This window comes from Penicillium maclennaniae (genome assembly GCF_028827695.1).
Source record: "Penicillium maclennaniae strain IBT 15551 chromosome Unknown utg000008l:1.0-3552695.0:1.0-3555053.0, whole genome shotgun sequence".
Classification (NCBI taxonomy): Eukaryota; Fungi; Ascomycota; class Eurotiomycetes; order Eurotiales; family Aspergillaceae; genus Penicillium; species Penicillium maclennaniae.
In genome coordinates this window covers 2,989,827-3,006,945 of record NW_026623220.1, presented here as the reverse complement: position 1 = coordinate 3,006,945, position 17,119 = coordinate 2,989,827, and the positions used below count along the sequence as shown (strand labels likewise).

The 17,119-nt window shown below is 48.9% G+C and overlaps 5 protein-coding genes across 5 annotated transcripts; 3 read left to right on the top strand and 2 right to left on the bottom strand.

The window, feature by feature from the left end:
* Positions 1-3,915: 3,915 nt before the first annotated feature.
* Positions 3,916-5,803, top strand: N7477_010082 (Ytp1 family protein; the record flags this gene model as incomplete). The annotated part of the gene is made up of 4 exons (XM_056971743.1): positions 3,916-4,189; positions 4,245-4,460; positions 4,525-5,570; positions 5,624-5,803. The coding sequence occupies 4 exons, from the start codon at positions 3,916-3,918 to the stop codon at positions 5,801-5,803; spliced, it is 1,716 nt and encodes a 571-aa protein (XP_056818722.1).
* Positions 5,804-6,603: 800 nt separating this feature from the next.
* N7477_010081 (dienelactone hydrolase family protein) lies at positions 6,604-7,463 on the top strand (the record flags this gene model as incomplete). The annotated part of the gene is made up of 3 exons (XM_056971742.1): positions 6,604-6,691; positions 6,757-7,200; positions 7,261-7,463. The coding sequence occupies 3 exons, from the start codon at positions 6,604-6,606 to the stop codon at positions 7,461-7,463; spliced, it is 735 nt and encodes a 244-aa protein (XP_056818721.1).
* Positions 7,464-8,431: 968 nt separating this feature from the next.
* N7477_010080 (uncharacterized protein) lies at positions 8,432-9,828 on the top strand (the record flags this gene model as incomplete). Its single annotated transcript, XM_056971741.1, has 2 exons — positions 8,432-9,011; positions 9,065-9,828. The coding sequence occupies 2 exons, from the start codon at positions 8,432-8,434 to the stop codon at positions 9,826-9,828; spliced, it is 1,344 nt and encodes a 447-aa protein (XP_056818720.1).
* Positions 9,829-12,120: 2,292 nt separating this feature from the next.
* Positions 12,121-12,863, bottom strand: N7477_010079 (uncharacterized protein; the record flags this gene model as incomplete). Its single annotated transcript, XM_056971740.1, has 2 exons — positions 12,121-12,275; positions 12,482-12,863. 2 exons carry the CDS (start codon positions 12,861-12,863, stop codon positions 12,121-12,123), a joined length of 537 nt encoding a protein of 178 aa, XP_056818719.1.
* A 426-nt stretch (positions 12,864-13,289) lies between these two features.
* On the bottom strand, positions 13,290-15,915 carry N7477_010078 (uncharacterized protein; the record flags this gene model as incomplete). Its single annotated transcript, XM_056971739.1, has 5 exons — positions 13,290-14,492; positions 14,543-14,810; positions 14,866-15,284; positions 15,336-15,554; positions 15,613-15,915. 5 exons carry the CDS (start codon positions 15,913-15,915, stop codon positions 13,290-13,292), a joined length of 2,412 nt encoding a protein of 803 aa, XP_056818718.1.
* Positions 15,916-17,119: the final 1,204 nt, after the last annotated feature.

Sequence of the window (17,119 nt, the reverse complement as noted above, 5' to 3'; positions counted from 1 at the left end):
GGCAGACTTTTCCCTCGCGGTCATCAATCCGAACTCTGCCGGTTCTTGTTTTGTCCTCGGTACCATACTGAATGCGGTTCGTTCCCTCTTCTTGGGATCCTCGTGGTTCGGATCGCATCCGAAAGGTTCCTCGATCTCAACGGCTTTTGCGACTGGTACAAATCCATGGCTCAGCATCGAGCTTCTTGAGTCGAAGACTACCGTCGGAGGGGAGTATTCCCTCTCCACGATTTGCACAATCGCGTACAGTACCATTCGAAATCAGATTTACCTCTACAATCTTTGCCGAACAGCCGCAAATTTCTACGAAAATTGATGATCGTGTAACGTATTCCACGGCAAACCCGCCACCACGGTACCCGCTATCCCCAAAAAAACAATAGTAATTGCGATAAATTATAACTTCACATCATACTAAAACCACTCTCTTGGAGAGACTTTGTATAGCCCTATATTCTACTAGGCTCTACCAGGCTTACTATATAATCTTCTAGGCTCTTATAGTAGGATACTGTCGTTGATGCAATATACGTATACTCAGCGATAATAGTTTTGAACTTACTACAAGGTTAATATATCTTGCTTGAAATAGATCATTATAGCTAAAGGCAATAGCTCTAGGTAAAAATAGTCCTTCGTTTTTGAGATACGAAGTTCTAATCTTTCGCACTTACTGTAATGTTTGGGGGATGGCGGGTTTACCGTGGTGGCGGGTTCGCTGTGGAACACGTTATCACCATGTTCGGCTTCTTCGGCTATTTAAGTTGTGGTTAGTGACTGGCTCTCGATCATATCACGGATAAGATATATCTTTGAGGGGATAAGTTTAGGGACCATATTATAAGTTTTATCTTAACGTAGGGTGGTGCTTCAGAGTAAAGTATACGGGAAGAAGCCTGCTCCTGAGAGAAGGAGGGAGGTAGGGGGTTATCATGTGCATTGAGGTTTTGTGAAAATTACAGCTTCTATTCTGAAAACCAGGGGATTGACGGCCATACTATGTCTGTGGATTAAAGTTAGAGTTTTTCGCACGAGGGTTCGAGAATTTCGAAGAGTGTGGAGGTGAATCCGATCCTGCGTATTACGGTAATATGTCTGTGGTTGCCCTTCGGTAGGATCTACTGTCGCTGCAATGGCATCTTCGCCATGACTATTCATATCTGCAAACACATCAGGACTCTCATCGATGGTGATGTTTTTGTCCATGTAATGATGCAGCAACAAGTGTATAGACTACGAGGTAGATAATAAGCGATGTGGATCGGAACCATGCATAGGTCGTGTACGGGTAGCAAGGTGTTCAGGGTTCTGGTACCATGACTCGAGCTTCGTTTGCAGTACCCCGTGAATATGTAAACCATATGCTACGACAGGGCTAGTCCCTCTTGCTTCCTACGCAGGATGACGAAAGATATTCGCGAGGATCCTTCCGCCCTGCTTGTATATTTCCCCAGCTCCAATGCTGTTGCTCTGCAGGGTCTTCATGCAGATAAATATTGTGCAGTTAATGAGTGCCGTGTTGACGTTCATCATTCCCTGCGTAATTTAGTTCTGCGCACGTTTCAAAGACCACGAACACCACAGCATTCAGACCCGCGGCGATGCATGGTACTGCCCTATATATCAGTCCTCGAAACTCTGTCGCTCGACTTGGCCGCTGGCGGTTGAGAACGAAGATCATTGGTATATATGGCCCCAAAGACGATAAGCGATATGACTGGTGGAATTGATCGCATCGTATGACAATGGACGAGCAACATAATATAACGGTCTCTCCTCACCGTGCTTGACGCGACGAGCCTTGCATGTTTGACATCCGGTTTGGCCCTTGTGTTTACCAAGATTTCGAAAACCCTGGGTTCCTACTAAGAACAATTTTGACAAAAGAGACGCGAGAATCAAGGCACAAGATGACTAGTTCACTAGTTCTTAGACTAAAGGTTATATCATAGCTGGGGGAGACTAGAGGGCTCCACATCGCAATGGCCCAACATTGCTCGATCGCGGATCGCACGTATCACCTGACTCAGCGAGCCTTGCACGAATGGACTGGTCGTTCGTACGTAGACCCTGCGCTGGACCTCGAGGTTTCTCTCTTTATGAGGTACAGTCTGATAATGCCTTGACAAGAAGCTCACGCATTGACACGACAGTATCCCTATTTTCACTCAACAGCCGCAGAAGGCCCCAGCGCGCGGTCCCAAAGCTAGGCACGACCCTTAGCTCAGCTCCACTGACTAGCTCGGGATAACATCATCTTGGATGTCTACCAGATATGAATTATGGTGCCTTGCGAGGCTGGGCCATTCACACATGTCAAGGCTGAGAGCGTCGGGACTCCATGCATCTCCACAAAACTGGAGGCAGGAGGCTGGGCCAGGGTGCATTCACCCACATGGTCACAGTCGCGTCTCTCAATCACCGGGGTCTCGGGATTAGTGAGAAAGAACCCCACCGCCAACGGATAGCTCAAAAGTGCGGCTCGGAAGGGCTAGGGTGCGAGGCCGAGACAGGGATGTGAAAGGGAGAAAACGATGCCGGGGCGCCGATGGCTGCTTACCGGTCGTGGGCTGACAGTACTCGATATCTGTGCGTCTTTGCTTTGTACTCTGTAGTTTATCCGGGGCTATGCGGTTGCTGATTGGGGGAAGTACTTCCAGACGATCTTTTCAAGACAGTGTACTTATGGAAGCTCTAGGACTGCTGGAAGATATCCTTGGGTCGGGATAGGATGAGATGTCGCGCGGAGCACGGGAACGTTAAGTTGTTTGATCCAGACCCACGACTGACTCTGACCTGAACCCAAGGAATCTAGAGTCTCCGGTCAGGCAGCAGGAATGCAGTGGCCATCGTGCAGTAGTGGTTCATCCCTCTAGCGGTGAATCCCAACCAGGAAGCGATCGACTACGTCATGTCCCGACTCTGCACAAATTCAGTCATTTAGTCATGTAGTCACACAGTCACATAGTCACAAGCAGAGAACAAATAAACCATTTTTTTTTAACCTGTGAATCCAGAAGAGCGGGAGTGAGGTCACTTGCTCGGATGTGCCCCACCGTGATGCCTGTTCGTGAGCTTCCCGACTCATCCGATCGAAAAATTTGCGTTGATTATCCTGATTAAATTATTCAATAGGAACGGCATGCCGAGACTGGCTCCATCCGCGCAGCTCGAATTCCAATGCATACAACTGCATCTCCATGCTAGTGTTTCTGAGTTGCAGTAAGCAGCATAGGGAGGGCGCTCGAGAGTGTCAATCACTCATGTACAGTAGTAGCGGTGACAAAGGGTGACTCATCAGGGAAAAAAAGGATTGCAGGCTTACATGAGGCACCGGGAAAGGCTCGCACGCGGAAGCTCTGGGCCATTTTGTTGCCACGCACCCGGCGTTTCGCGTTATCCCCGCCTCGTCCGAAGTATTGGAAATCAGCGCAGCCTTTCTGGGCGAAATCTTTTTCATTTATTGAATTTTTCTTTTTCAAATTTTTTTTTTTTCCTGATCTCAAGAGTTACGACATAGATCCGGTGCTTTTTGCCTAGCTCATGAACAGCATGCATCCTGGCCCCGCCGAGCTTCCGGCTCTTTTATACAGCGCGTCCACCCTTATACGTTCTTAGACTTCCTTCTCAGCCCTATACAATCCCATCCCCATCCAACCCAAGTACCACCAGTCTGGGTATCTGTGTGACCTCGACCTTGGTTAGATCATATCCGAATAGTCTGGGTCTGGAGCAAAGACAAATTCCAGAGACGCGGGAGCTTACATTTCCGGGATCAAGCAGCGTCGTTACGTCACGATTCGACAGAGCTTCGATCTTTTGCGCCGATTGAAGCTCTGCCTCCAGTCGACCATTTTGTAACTAGAGGTATACTCTACATAACTCTCACGAGCTTCACGATCACCCTCCGGCTCCATGAGACTGATCACTCGAGCTGCCTACGCGGCGCTATTCCTCGCGTCGCTTGCGATCGCGCACGGAGATGATGAATCAATGGACATGGATATGAACATGGGAATGGGCATGGATATGCATGCGACTGCCAGTGCAGCTTCTCCGACAGCATCCGTCTCACAAAATGCCCAAAGCGAAGGTCCCATGAGTTACTTCGCCTATGGCAAGCACTCGAGCACCATCCTAGCGCATATTGCGCTCATGATCCTGGGTTGGTGCTTCGTTCTTCCTGCAGGTATGCGACTCTCTATTCTGATCCAGTGTTGAAATCGCCACTAACCCGGCGACAGCTGTCATGCTCAGCATTGGGCGCTCACGACTTGCGCTCCCATCACAATTCCTGTTCCTGGTCTTCAATGCCTTCGGTCTGCTCTTCGGAACTATCTACAATAGTCAGACTCCCGATCTGTATGAGAACAATGCCCACCACAAGATTGGTTGGATCGTGACGTGGGTCATCAGCGTGCAGGTCGTTTTGGCCTTGATCTTCGCGTATGCCGGTCGTGGTGAGTCCAAGCAGTCGCAGTCGAACTCCTTTGAGCGCGCCGCATTCCCTCCCCGTTGCGACAGATGAGCATGAATGTCCCTACCCCACTGGTGCTATGCACGAGTACCGCTGGTCTCGCGATAGTGGCCAGGGCACCGAACCCGGCTCCTCTATCCATAGCCCTTCCTCGCCGTCCTTCGAGTCGCAAGCCGAGTACGACGGCTTCGAGAAGCCCGAGGAGATTCCTTTCAAGCCTTCTGGCCCGCGCGGCTGGTTCCACAGCTCTATCATTGATCGGTTCCTCTCAAACCGCGTGCCCGGAATGGTCTCGAACCGTGCCCTGCGCATTTCCAACGGAGTGTACAACGTGATTGACCGGATCATTCTTCCCTTTGGATTCATCGCTATTGTCACTGGAGCTGTTACCTACGGTGGTATCTTCCGAGGCAACCAGATCTTCAACGGCCTGGCGCATTTCATCAAGGGTGGAATCTTCTTCTGGTATGGTGTTCTTACCCTCGGACGCTTCATCGGAGCTTGGGCGGACTTGGGCTGGGGCTGGAACAAAAAGCCCCCGGCGTCTGTCGTCGGCTGGAAGGCCAAGGTTCCTTCGGGCGAGTTCGTGGAGTCGTTTGTCATCTGGTTGTATGGTGTCACCAATGTCTTCCTGGAGCACCTGGCCGGTTGGGGTAAAGAATGGTCTGCGACTGATTTGGAGCACGTTTCCATTTCGATCATGTTCTTCGGCGGTGGTCTCGTTGGTATGCTCTTTGAGTCTCGGCGTATTCGCGATGCACTCAACAACACCCTGCTTCGATCCCCTCCCCATGGCTCCCGTGAGGACGAATGGCAACCTCCCAAGTCACAGGGCGTTCCCCTCAACCCGATGCCGGCTCTTGTCATCCTGCTTCTGGGTATGATGATGGGATCGCACCACCAGGACAGTATGACTTCGACCATGGTGCACAAGCAGTGGGGTAACATGTTGGTCGGGTTCGCGATTGCTCGTGGAATGACCTACGTCTTGCTGTTCTTGCGCCCGCCAACATCGTACCTCCCGGCTCGCCCGCCCACTGAGATTGTGGCTGGATTTTGTCTCATGTCTGGTGGGCTCATCTTCATGCTGAGTGTAAGTTGTTACCGCAGACTCTATACTATGACTACCTTACTGACCATGAACAGACCCGCCAAGTTATCGAAGCTATGGAGTTCTACGACTTGGACGCCATGTTCACCTTCACTGTCGGCATGGGCTTCACAGCTTTCATCATGTCCCTGGTCATCTTGAACATCGCGATCAAGGCGTGGGCGGTGAAGCGCGAGCAGCGCCCGCAGCTAAATGGAGGCTTCCGCTTCCCATGAATTTCTTTCCATCTGTTTATTATTTGATACCCCTTTACATTTGCTGCTTTTAAAGTCATTTTATGTGGGGTCCCTCTGGTATGATTTACTACCTTTCTCTGCAGATACCCTGGGGTACGAGAAAATAGTCCTTTATGTTCGGCATGAACCTGTTATGCATTAATGTGAGGTGGTAATATGTGGTGGCCTGTGTCCCGGGTCTTGATACGATGCATTAGTATTTATGGTCAAGAGAAACGAATTGAATGTTTAAAGATCTACATGTGCAACCTTTGAGACGCCTCTGATCAACTTCTGCAGGAGCTAAGAGCTTATTGCCGGGTCGGAGCTATGGACCTTAACGCCGAGAGTTCGCCGTGCCGATTGCCGGGTCGCCGTCTTTGTACTGCACGCCGCGGACTGGAGCTAGAAGCACCGAAATATCATACAGCGGGCGCAAAAGTACATCTTATGTGTTCGAGTATCTATTGCAACTGTTCTTTTAGACATGTATCTGACCCCCCGAGTCGTACGGCGTGGGCTTCAAATGGCGTTTCGTCACACATTATTAATCCTCCCGGCTACGAGGGGCGTACAAGTGGGTCGGGCTGAATCGAGGGGAACAGGACGAAATTGGTCGAACAAGACACGATGATTGGACCGACAGCTTCGGGACGACGTGAAAAGGCCCGCGATGTTCTCATAGGGAGGGGCAGTCCTCCGTTAACGGGCCGGAGCATTGTGCTTAAAGAGCTCCTCTGTTTCTACCTTCTCCCCATTCTTCCACAATACCCTCTACGCATCCAAAAGAATCATACACAATGGCCTCTAACCCTCCCGCCGCCTGCTGCGCCTCCGGCTTCAAGCACGAGGGCAACCCCGCTGGCGAGGTCAAGAACGTCGACGGTGGTATGTGATCAGCCCAAGTCTGCATCCAATCCTGCCCCAATCAACCCACTGACCCGAGTCACCAGTCAACACCTACATCACCTACCCCAAGGACAAGAGCGCTGACAAGGCTGTCCTCTTCCTGACCGACGTCTTCGGCATTTTCCCCAACGCCCAGCTCCTCGCCGACGAGTTCGCCTCCAATGGCTACCTGACCGTCATCCCCGACCTGTTCCAGGGCGACCAGATCTCCGTCGAGGCCATGGAATCCGGCAAGGCCGATCTGCCTGCCTGGTTGCCCAAGCACCAAACCGCCAACGTCGACCCCATCGTCGAGAAGACCATCAAGTACATGCGCGAGACTCTCGGCGTCAAGAAGATTGGTGCCGTCGGCTACTGCTTCGGCGGAAAGTACGTCATTCGCTACTTGAAGCCCGGCCAGATCGACGCCGGTTACTCCGCTCACCCCTCCTTCGTCACCCACGAGGAGCTCGGCGCTATCAAGGGCCCCTTCTCCATTGCCGCTGCTGGTAAGTGTCGAATTAAGTGACTTGATTTGAAAGAGACCTCATATTAACCAATCCTGACAGAGGTCGACTCCATCTTTACCACCCAGCTCCGCCACGAGTCTGAGGAGACTCTGATCAAGGCTGCCCAGCCCTGGCAAATCAACCTGTTCAGTGGTGTCAGCCACGGCTTTGCCGTCCGCGCCAATCTGAAGGACCCCCAGCAGAAGTGGGCTAAGGAGCAGGCCTTCTGTCAGGCCGTTGCTTGGTTCAACCAGCACCTGTAAGCGTAGGCTTGGCTGTAGATAGCATTGGGCTTGAGATGGCTCTGTTCTTCTGGCGTTGTGCTGATATTGAACAGAGATTCGTCTGAGGTTCAGGCTGCTAAATTATGAGGAATGAATCGCATTCTCCTTTTGATATTTCAAAACTTTTCATAAGGGGTATATACGTGTAAGGTGGAAAATGAGATAAGGAATGAAGGCAGTTTCGGTATTTGAAAGTACAATGGTAGAAATAAGATGTGGCGCCAAGTAGTCTTCCTTCTTAGCTTGCTTGGCAGACAGCTCGATGGGTTCGTACGATTGTTCTCAATCGCTGAACCAATGGACATTATTATGTGGTCCTCGGCTCGTAGCCGAAGCCAAACCAATCAGTGATCGACTGAATCTGAGACGAACCATTTCGTGAAGATATTTCTTGATTTCCAAACCAATTGCATGATGCAGACTATCTCAGGACTTATGAGTCTCGAGTCCATCAGACGCAGAGGCGCAATTCACTCTAGTACTCAGGGCCAACACGTGACTTGTGTCGACAAAAGCCGATCTTTGGTGAATGACAACAAAACAGCCTTGTTACCTTACTATTTTGGAATCTGCCAGCTTTCTCAGTATAGACCTGGAATGAGAGCTGTAATCCTCGGAGGATCAACATAGCAAACGAACAATTATTTCATTTGAAACATAAGTGTCATCTTCTTTCCTCAAAGCTTGAAGACGGTACTAATCACTAGGATAGCTTTTGCCTTTCATGCTTATTTGCTTGAACCGGAAGTTGCCTGTTCCTTCCTTCCATGAGCACTGAGAACTGAAAGTGGGACTCACTCTGGATGGAGTCTTGTTTACTCTTCCTTGTCTTCCATTTCGTCTTCTTCCATCTTTCCATCACCAAATCACTCTCTGAATCCGTTTTTGACCTTTGTTTCAGATACACTCGCACCATTACGCGTCGAAGACGTCCGTGGATCTCCAACATGGCGAATCTGTCCAATGAAGACATGTATGCGCGATTCCGAGATGCTCACCAGCCTGTGAGCGATCTGAATTTCGCGACATGCCGTAAGAATCCCACCATAGAGGAACCCGATCCCTCCGATGGGTACATGGGCTTAGCTCTGCAACCCTTCATGCACAACATGGCCCTTCTGGAAGCTGGAGAAAGTCTTGCTAGATACCAGGTCCGCAATCCGTACGATCTCTTTGCCAGCTCGCTGGAGGAGCGACTAAGGGCTTTGATGGACAAAAATGGTCCAGATGTTCAGCCTGATATCAGCAAGGATTCATGTACTACGGCCTCAATCAACTGGGCTGATCTGATTCGAGAAGCCAAGCAAGATGATTTTCATCAACGCCCTGATGGCAAGTACTACTTCCTGTTTAGAAATGAGCACTACATCATCATGAACAAGCACGACTACGCAGTCATGTCGATCCTGAAAAAGTTTCTGCACCCTTGGCCTCCTTGGCCACACCCTGATGATGTCGACAAGGAGAGAATCATCTTGACGATGGAGCACGACAAGGCGATTAAGTTTAAAGCAGCCCACCCAGAAGGTAAGACCCCGCCCTGCAGCTGCTGTGTTTATGTGTGATACTTATTTCGACAGTTGGCTCTCGCCTCGACGACTATCTGGCAAAGCTGAGAGAGCGGGACCATCACCTTGCTGTGTACAGAAATGCGATCAAGGACTGGAGCAAGATCTACTTCGGGGCGGTCTATGATCTTCCTGGTGAGAGTCATGAGGCTCCACCGGCTCCGCCCATTCAGATCCATGAACCTCCTCGAGCCATTTCAGTTGATTCGGTCAATTCGATTGAATTCGACAACCGAGGTGACATCGAGTTTGATGACCGAGGCGAGGTCGACTCTGCACCACCCGGAAGAGAAAGCTTTGCGGACGAATCCACGGAGAGAATGGACTATTCCGTCTCTGAGACTTCTCAGAGACGTTCTCGTGCCAGACAGCGCAACAATCTCACAAACGCAAGTGATTCTGCTATGTCTTCTATCACTGATGTTAATGGTGACGACTACGACGAGAGCGATGACGGCGAAGAGTCTGTTGTAAGGACCCCTACTACGATATCACCTTGCTCTAAGCGCAGAAGAGTCACCGCGGATTACTCGCTCTCCGTGGGTGTACGAACGCGTCTCAATCAAACTGAGAAGGAAAATGGGTTCTCCGTTCTTGATTCACTGCTGAATGAGGGTGTCTCCTGGCCATCTATTGCCGTTCGATACAATACTGAATTCGGCACTCACCGCAGTGTGGAATCGGTGCGAGCTGTCTGGGATCGATTGAGTCTCATCCATCAAACAATCGAGTGTGCGACAGCTATCCCATCCAAGAACGAACCATCCACACAATAGGGTTCGTCCATTCGTACTGCCCAGACTTTGATCCTTGAAGTGGTTTCATAAGGTACCACATCGGCTAATAAGCTTTATAGGAGTATTCTCAATTGTCACCGAAAGCCTGGCGATCAGCCCAGCGGCCGCTATCGCAACCGCGACAAGTAGATTGAACCACACGATGGTCATGAAGAATCATGATTCAAAGGTCATTTGTAATGGAGACGACGACATGAAGGCAGAAAACATGCACGAGCTGTCGACACTTGATAAAAGCAATTCCCGATACTGTGCAGCCGGGATATCCAGCCCCATGAAATGTCCATGAAGTCGTTCTGAGCGTCTCAGTCAGTGCTGATTTAGTGTATTTGCGCCATAATGGACGGAGTCTCTTTGTTAAAATAGGGTGCACTGTACGTTCTATTTATCGCGTTGTTTCAATCTTCGAACACACAATTAATAATATTCTACTGTGAACTCTCTTCGTGGTGTAGCGATTTTATACTGAGCCTGAAATTCTCGAGTAGCTTAGTTTGAAGAATTCATTTTAAGCCGCAACTTTACGCACTGACTCGGAAAACATCCTAAAGACAAGAATCCAGTACACAAGGAATAGATTTGCTGGAAATATCGGTACTTCAGGCAAAATTTCCACCTAAAGTACTTACCAAGCAAGCCATTCTTCGTAGAGGAAAATGTATTGGTCAATGAAACGCCCCGCGCTCTCTAGTCGCAACCCTCACAGTCACAGAGACTCACGACAGACGTGCTGAGCGAGGTGAGAATGCGAGTTGCAACAGACTATAATTTTGACGTGCCGATTCTTTACCGCGATCTAATATGGCTCCTGGAGGCAAAGCCTTTCTATTTGGGCCGGTCCCATTTCGTAAATCAGAAGGATTTGTCGATGGCGATTTTCCGGTCGAGGTATGAGGGCTATTGAGCTATGTAACAAGGTAAGCCAGCGATTCTGAAACAAGGTTCCTATGTTAGAAGCCCTCAGGACCTTTCTCATTGCTCTACTATACCGGGACTGCAAGCTTTGTTCAGTGCGCGTTCCAAACCTCGGGTTATAGGCTTGATTGACACTGGTCCAGGACATTCCTTCGTTCCTGAGTGATTTCAAGAAGCCAACCACATCGGCCATTTATTCTTCCGAACTTATGATCCTTGGAATCACCGCACATGGGTGGATCGAGACACTTTCGCTTTCCTGAGAGTCTTGATGATGCCGCATTGTAAGTGCTGAGAAGCGACATCAGCGGCTGGCGCAGAGCTGAAGCTGGCTGAAGTCTCGCAGTTCACTGTCTCTTCGTCGTGTCTGAAAGACCAATGTGACACGTTGCGCCCCTGCCTTTGGGTTGGGGCAGTTTACATCGTCAAGTTCCATCTCTCCATTGGTCTCAGTCCGCTGGTTTGCGGAAATTGAGGATGATAATGCTCGTAGATATCGCCAAAACCCACGATAACCCGAACCTAACCCGCAAAGGCTGTAAATAGATTATGCAAGAATACGTATATTCTACGGTCGTAACACCTCGTAGTTGTGTACCACTTTCCGGATTTTGGTGTTCTCTGATGAGGGGGAAACTCATAATGGAATTAAAAAGGCACTTTACGCACGTTACTGCTGAAGTCTCGGGACTTGAGTCCTGGCTAGCACAAGGACGAATTGCGGCTACCGAAAATTCTTGTAACTTTACGCGGAATTCGTTATTCTAGGCGCTGATAAATAGAATAAATCACATTTATTCGGAAATCAAGCATATGTCATGATATCGTGAGTGATAATGATTGCATATCGAGCTCCAGTAGCTGTTTCCTGCGCACAACCAAAGATGCGCGGCTAGATATTTCCGGAAATCTTGAGAAATACCAGGTTGAGCGGATAAATTATGGTCTTGAGAAGGTTCTGGTCACACTCAATAGCCAAGTCCCTCACAATTTGAAGGCTTTTCTTCTCGGACACCTGTCGTGTTCTCATGATGACTGATACCGCATTCATCATTCTTTGAGCGCCCTCTTTTAATTCGCGAATCTCCTTGGCCCAACTCCAATAGTCATTGATCAACGAAAAGTTTCGTGCCGTAAGGTTGCGGAAATGGTCGATCGCTTGCCTTTACTCTCGGGTAATATTCAATCTTAGGACAAAGATAGTCAGGTGGGAGTAGGGGCTGATAGAACAGGGTCAGTGATGTTTCAGAGCTGCTAGGTCAAGACATAACCTTGACCAGTTATGACCCAAAGTCAAACAAACACTCACAGGAAAGCGACATTCATCTCTCGGAACTTTAGATATGCTTCGAGTGATTAAACCGTATCCTCGTCGCGGGTGTCTGCCTTCTGAAGCCAGTCCCGCCATCCTTCGAATAGTAAAGAAGCTCCTTCGTGATTATAATCGAGCATCTGTCTAAGTCGAGGAAGGAAGAGTCGCTCCAAGGGTGTGGTCGGTTCCTTTTTCTTATCTACAATCCTGAAAACATGATCTAGCTGCATGTTAAGCTGTTCATGAGCCTAGATCAGAATGGAAAGTCAGACATATGATTGGAGACAAAAGTGCCTTGATGAAATCCTTACCTCCTTCCGAGACATACGATCAGCCTTATCTAATTATCTAAATATATTGAATCAATAGGTGCTCAATGCCAGGGCCAGGAAGTGAAAGATGTACCGTCAACCAAGAAAAATGTCTGGGTCATCCAGCCAACAAGAAACAGTAGCTCGGGGGCACACTCTGGTAGAACCAGCGAGTCCCAAGGTCCCGTCAAGGGACTTTCACTCCCACTGAAGGTAGATGGGATTTCTTCGCCCATGATGTCCTCCCATTCCTTTCTGGCCACTTTCGCAGCGGCATTTACTGTCTCGAACCCGTCATGGCGTCTCACAGGGAAAATGGTGAAGCAACCGTGCTCTCGAACCTTTTCTGGAGGAATGGAATGCGAGATGAAGGTACACAATATCATCCTGCATAGTGAGGGAAGGGGAACTGTCTGTCTTTGGTTGTCGGGGTTGAAGATGAAATGATACCGAGCGAAGAACTTTCCCTGGCTCATTCTTAATATCACCAACAGACATTACCATGCGATCTGAGCTTCGTTAGATGATCCATATACGTAACGTGATCCGTTGCTATACAGGGTGACCAAGAAACAACAAATGTCGGTCTCCACACTTATTCTGCCAGTATTTTATGAATAATCATTGTATCTAGATGGTTTAATACTGCGTCGCCCTTCCATCTCTTTCAATCACCTCTTGAATACGGCGAGGTATTGAATTTACTAATCCTTCTAGTATATCTCCTATCCTTCCTAGATCATAGGCACAAGGTTATGATAGCCTATATTGAATGCATACGATGCGTATAATGCGCATCTTGAAGATATATAATCCTTAAGCCAATTCCATAAGTTCTCCTATAGATTAATATAAAGGACTACCAAGGACTAGTAAATTGACGTCCTTACCCTTAGAAGTGATTATTTACTGAAATATGCAACTCCAGATGAGTTGGCCACATTGGGAGACCATGCCACTGACAAAACACTATCGCTGTGGCCCTTAAGTGTCGATATACACTGACCTGTCGCTGGATTCCAAATCTTCACTGTTTTGTCCTTGGATGCCGAAGCAAGTTGAGTTGTATTGGGAGACCAGCTCACTGAACAGACTCGACTATCATGACCTTTAAACGTTGATATACACTGGCTAGTCAACATATTCCAGATCTTGATCGTCTTATCATATGAGCCCGATGCCAGATGGGTGGTATTCGGCGCCCAGGCTACTGATGCAACTCCACTGGTGTGGCCCTCAAGTGTGCATATGTTTTGGCCCGTACCTGTATCCCAGATTTTGATTTTTTTATCCACCGATGCAGATGCGATTCGAGTTGCATCTGGTGACCAGGATATTGACAAAATGTAGCCATTATGACCCCCCTTGGTGCGAAATATATGATGACCTTTGGGCGTTGATACAAACTCGCTAGTAAATCGGTCGCAAATCCTGATATTGCATTCCCACGTCGCGAAAGCCAGTCTTCTCGCATCGGGTGACCAGACTAGTGAGTCTGACAAGGAAAAAGGCCGGGATTTATTTGTCAAAATACACTGGCTGGTTGCTGGATCCCAACATTTGATTGTGTTATCCCCTGCTGAAGCTAGCTGGGTCACGTCGGATGACCAGGAGACTGAACCGACTATACCACTGTGGCCGTCGTTCTTCCGGGTGAGAAAGTAACCAGGAGGTGCAGATGATGTAGACAGGCAGGTTGCTAGATCCCATATTTTGACCGTGGAGTCACTTGAGGCCGATGCGATTCTGGTCGCATCAGGCGACCAGGCCACGGAGTTGACTTGGTCGGTATGGCCTTCGAGGGTCGTCACGCATCGGCCGGTCACTGTATTCCAGATCTTGACTTTCTTGTCTGCTGAAGCCGAAGCGAGATAAGATGTGCCTCTGAAACCAATGACTTCTCGCCGTAGATTGAGTACTTCTACGTCAATCATTTGAGCCTCGTCTTCCTTGCCCTGCCCCCGATAAATCGCGGCGAGAGCTACCATAGCGGTAATCGTATCCGGATGCTGATCGTGAAGAACTTTTCGTCGCATCCTAACCACTTTTTTTGCAAAGGGCTCTGCCAGGTCATATTGCTTTTGTCGAAATATTGCGCTGCCCGCCTTGCATGTTCGTTTATTATGCCGAGGTCCTCCTCAACGAGCGATTGTACCCTAACACCTTCGGAAGTTTCATCCTGCCCCCTCTCATTATCCGTACTATCATGCCCTTTATGCCCATGTATCTGGCTTGCCAGAGGCAAACTTGACATCTGTGCTTGTAGTGGAATGGAGGTACTTGGAAGTTGGAATGACGCGGGACCTGGGTCTGTCATGCGCACCCACTGGTCGGCGGGGTTGTCCAAGATTGTCGACCAGTTGTTAGACGGAGCCACGCTTGGATCTGGGGAGCTAGCCGCAGATCTGCCGGATGACTCACTGCTGGAAGTTTTCAGTTAGGCCTTCCATGTTTGTTGTCAGGTCTCTATGAGCTTACCCTTGAGGTGTAGCGTTTGACTGCCTTGAAAGCCATGTATGATTAAGAACTTGTGCAATAGTCAAGCGCTGTTCGGGGACCTTTGCCATAGTACTCAACACAAATCTCAAACATGACTCATTCAATGCATGCATACTGCCGGACGGAAACTTGACTCTAGGGTCGCGAGCATATTCTAGCAAGTTCTGTACGCTGGAGAAAGGTGGTGGGAAGCCTGTACACATGCAATAAGTCAAGGCTCCAAGAGCCCAGATATCAACTGCCGCTGTATATGGCTGGGTGCTAAACAGCCCTGGAGCCATATAGCTTATAGTACCAATGCGCTGTGTTCCAAGAGCAGTGCCTTCTGTATTTTTGGCGATTCCGAAGTCAGCGACCTTAACATGCCACCTGGGGCCCGGACAGGCGACGAGTATATTCTTTAAAACGTCAGTATCCGCCACCCGATGGAACTCGAATGAATGACGCACTAAAGGCTTGATATCTCGATGAACAAACTTTTTACTATGCATGTGCTGGAGAGCCCGGGCACCTTGGGACGTGATTGATGCACCCTCGGATTCCGGAAAAGGCATGGCAAGTCTTTTGATATAAATCTGAAGATCACCGTACTCCATTAATTCCATTGCGAGACACAAGTAGTCGGCGTCGTTGAACCATCCCAGGAATTGGACAAAGTATTGCTTGTACTGCGGGTGAGTAAGTTGCCTGGTCTTGCATACTCGACTCGGTGCTGCAGCCACCTACCTCAGGAAAATTGGGGTCAGAAAATGCAGTGAGAGCGTCGAGCTCTCGTCTCGACATCTCGGAGAAATTCGATTGCTGCACCCTAATCCTCTTCACTGCACGTAGCGCGCCTTCCGATAGCCCTGATACACAGCGCTCCCGCCACACCTCACCAAAAGAGCCACTTCCTATGACTTCCTGCTTTTCCCAGCACTCAGAGTCTGACGGCAGTCGATGTTGTCGGTTTATGTTAGCATTCTGCCGGGGTTCCAAGCACCAAGCTTGCAGAGAACCATTCGTGAACGGATTCATTGATGCTCCCATTTTGGTGAGAGAAACAGTTGACGAGATGGATCGAGGTGTGATGACAGTCAATCTTGTCTAGTTGTGGGGTTCCTATGTATGTCGGGAGTCTCGCGCCCAGACCAAATTAATGGGGGGAAGGCATTAGGCATACCTCATTGGTAGGTCTCTCGGTTGTTCGTATAGCAAATGCATAGTCCGACGTGGCACTGGCCTCGCAAATTTGATTCGTCCATAGTTACCAGGGAATACAATACAGTCTGACCGGGATTAATGGGGAATGGCTAACATTAGACTAGCGTGTTTCGAGCTAGGGTTCGGGAATGGAAGTCTCAAGAGTGTAGAGATAAATCTGATTTCGAATACTACTGTATCCCTGGAGCTGACGACCATTCACTCATAGGCAGCTTCGCTGAGAAATACGCTTTCGCGGCCAAAGATTAAGGTACGAGTGTGCAGAGCTCAGAGCTTAAGATGCAGATAAATCAGAAGTCTGCCGTAGACCGTTTGTCTAGTGAGTGCAAAGATGTCTACAGATGTCTACGTTCCGGGACTCCCCTCGTCACTACCCAATTATCAAATCTATTTGACCGTTCTACTATCATGATAGCCATCTTGCCACCAGATATATCTTTAGCATTCATGTGGCTCATCGGTCTCGAGCCTTCCTTCGTACCAAGGAAGAAAGCTGCCAATTTGTGATTTGGCATTGTTCGGAACGCGTGCCCAGAGGTGCAATGAGACAAGCGATGTTATCATCCATAATAGATTGTTGTCTTCTAATGAAGCCATTGGGCTGAAGGTTCCTCTTGAAGTTTCTCACTTTACACAAGCTGATGAGTCTCCGAGGCGCCCACACACAAGCTTTCCAGATGCGAATAATTACCGACTAACTAATCGCAATGCTGCCAACGACAAGCTACTTCACGAGGCCCAGAAATTACAAAGACTCGTCGATTGGAGGCGGAGTTTGGGCGCGCTGGAAGAACATTGATGCTTGGCGGATATGGTAGTTCGGTCGTCTCTCACTCGATAATCATACGAGACAAGGTATAATTGCAATGTACGGCCAATACTGGTTATTTACACACAATTCATATTAGCCTTGGCGTATGATGTGATTATAGTCCGAAAGAGAGTCTCTATGTTTCCGAAATTGAAGGCAATGACGGCCACCACTGTACGCATACGTGATGGTGATTAAAACGTATTTGGTGCTCGGAGA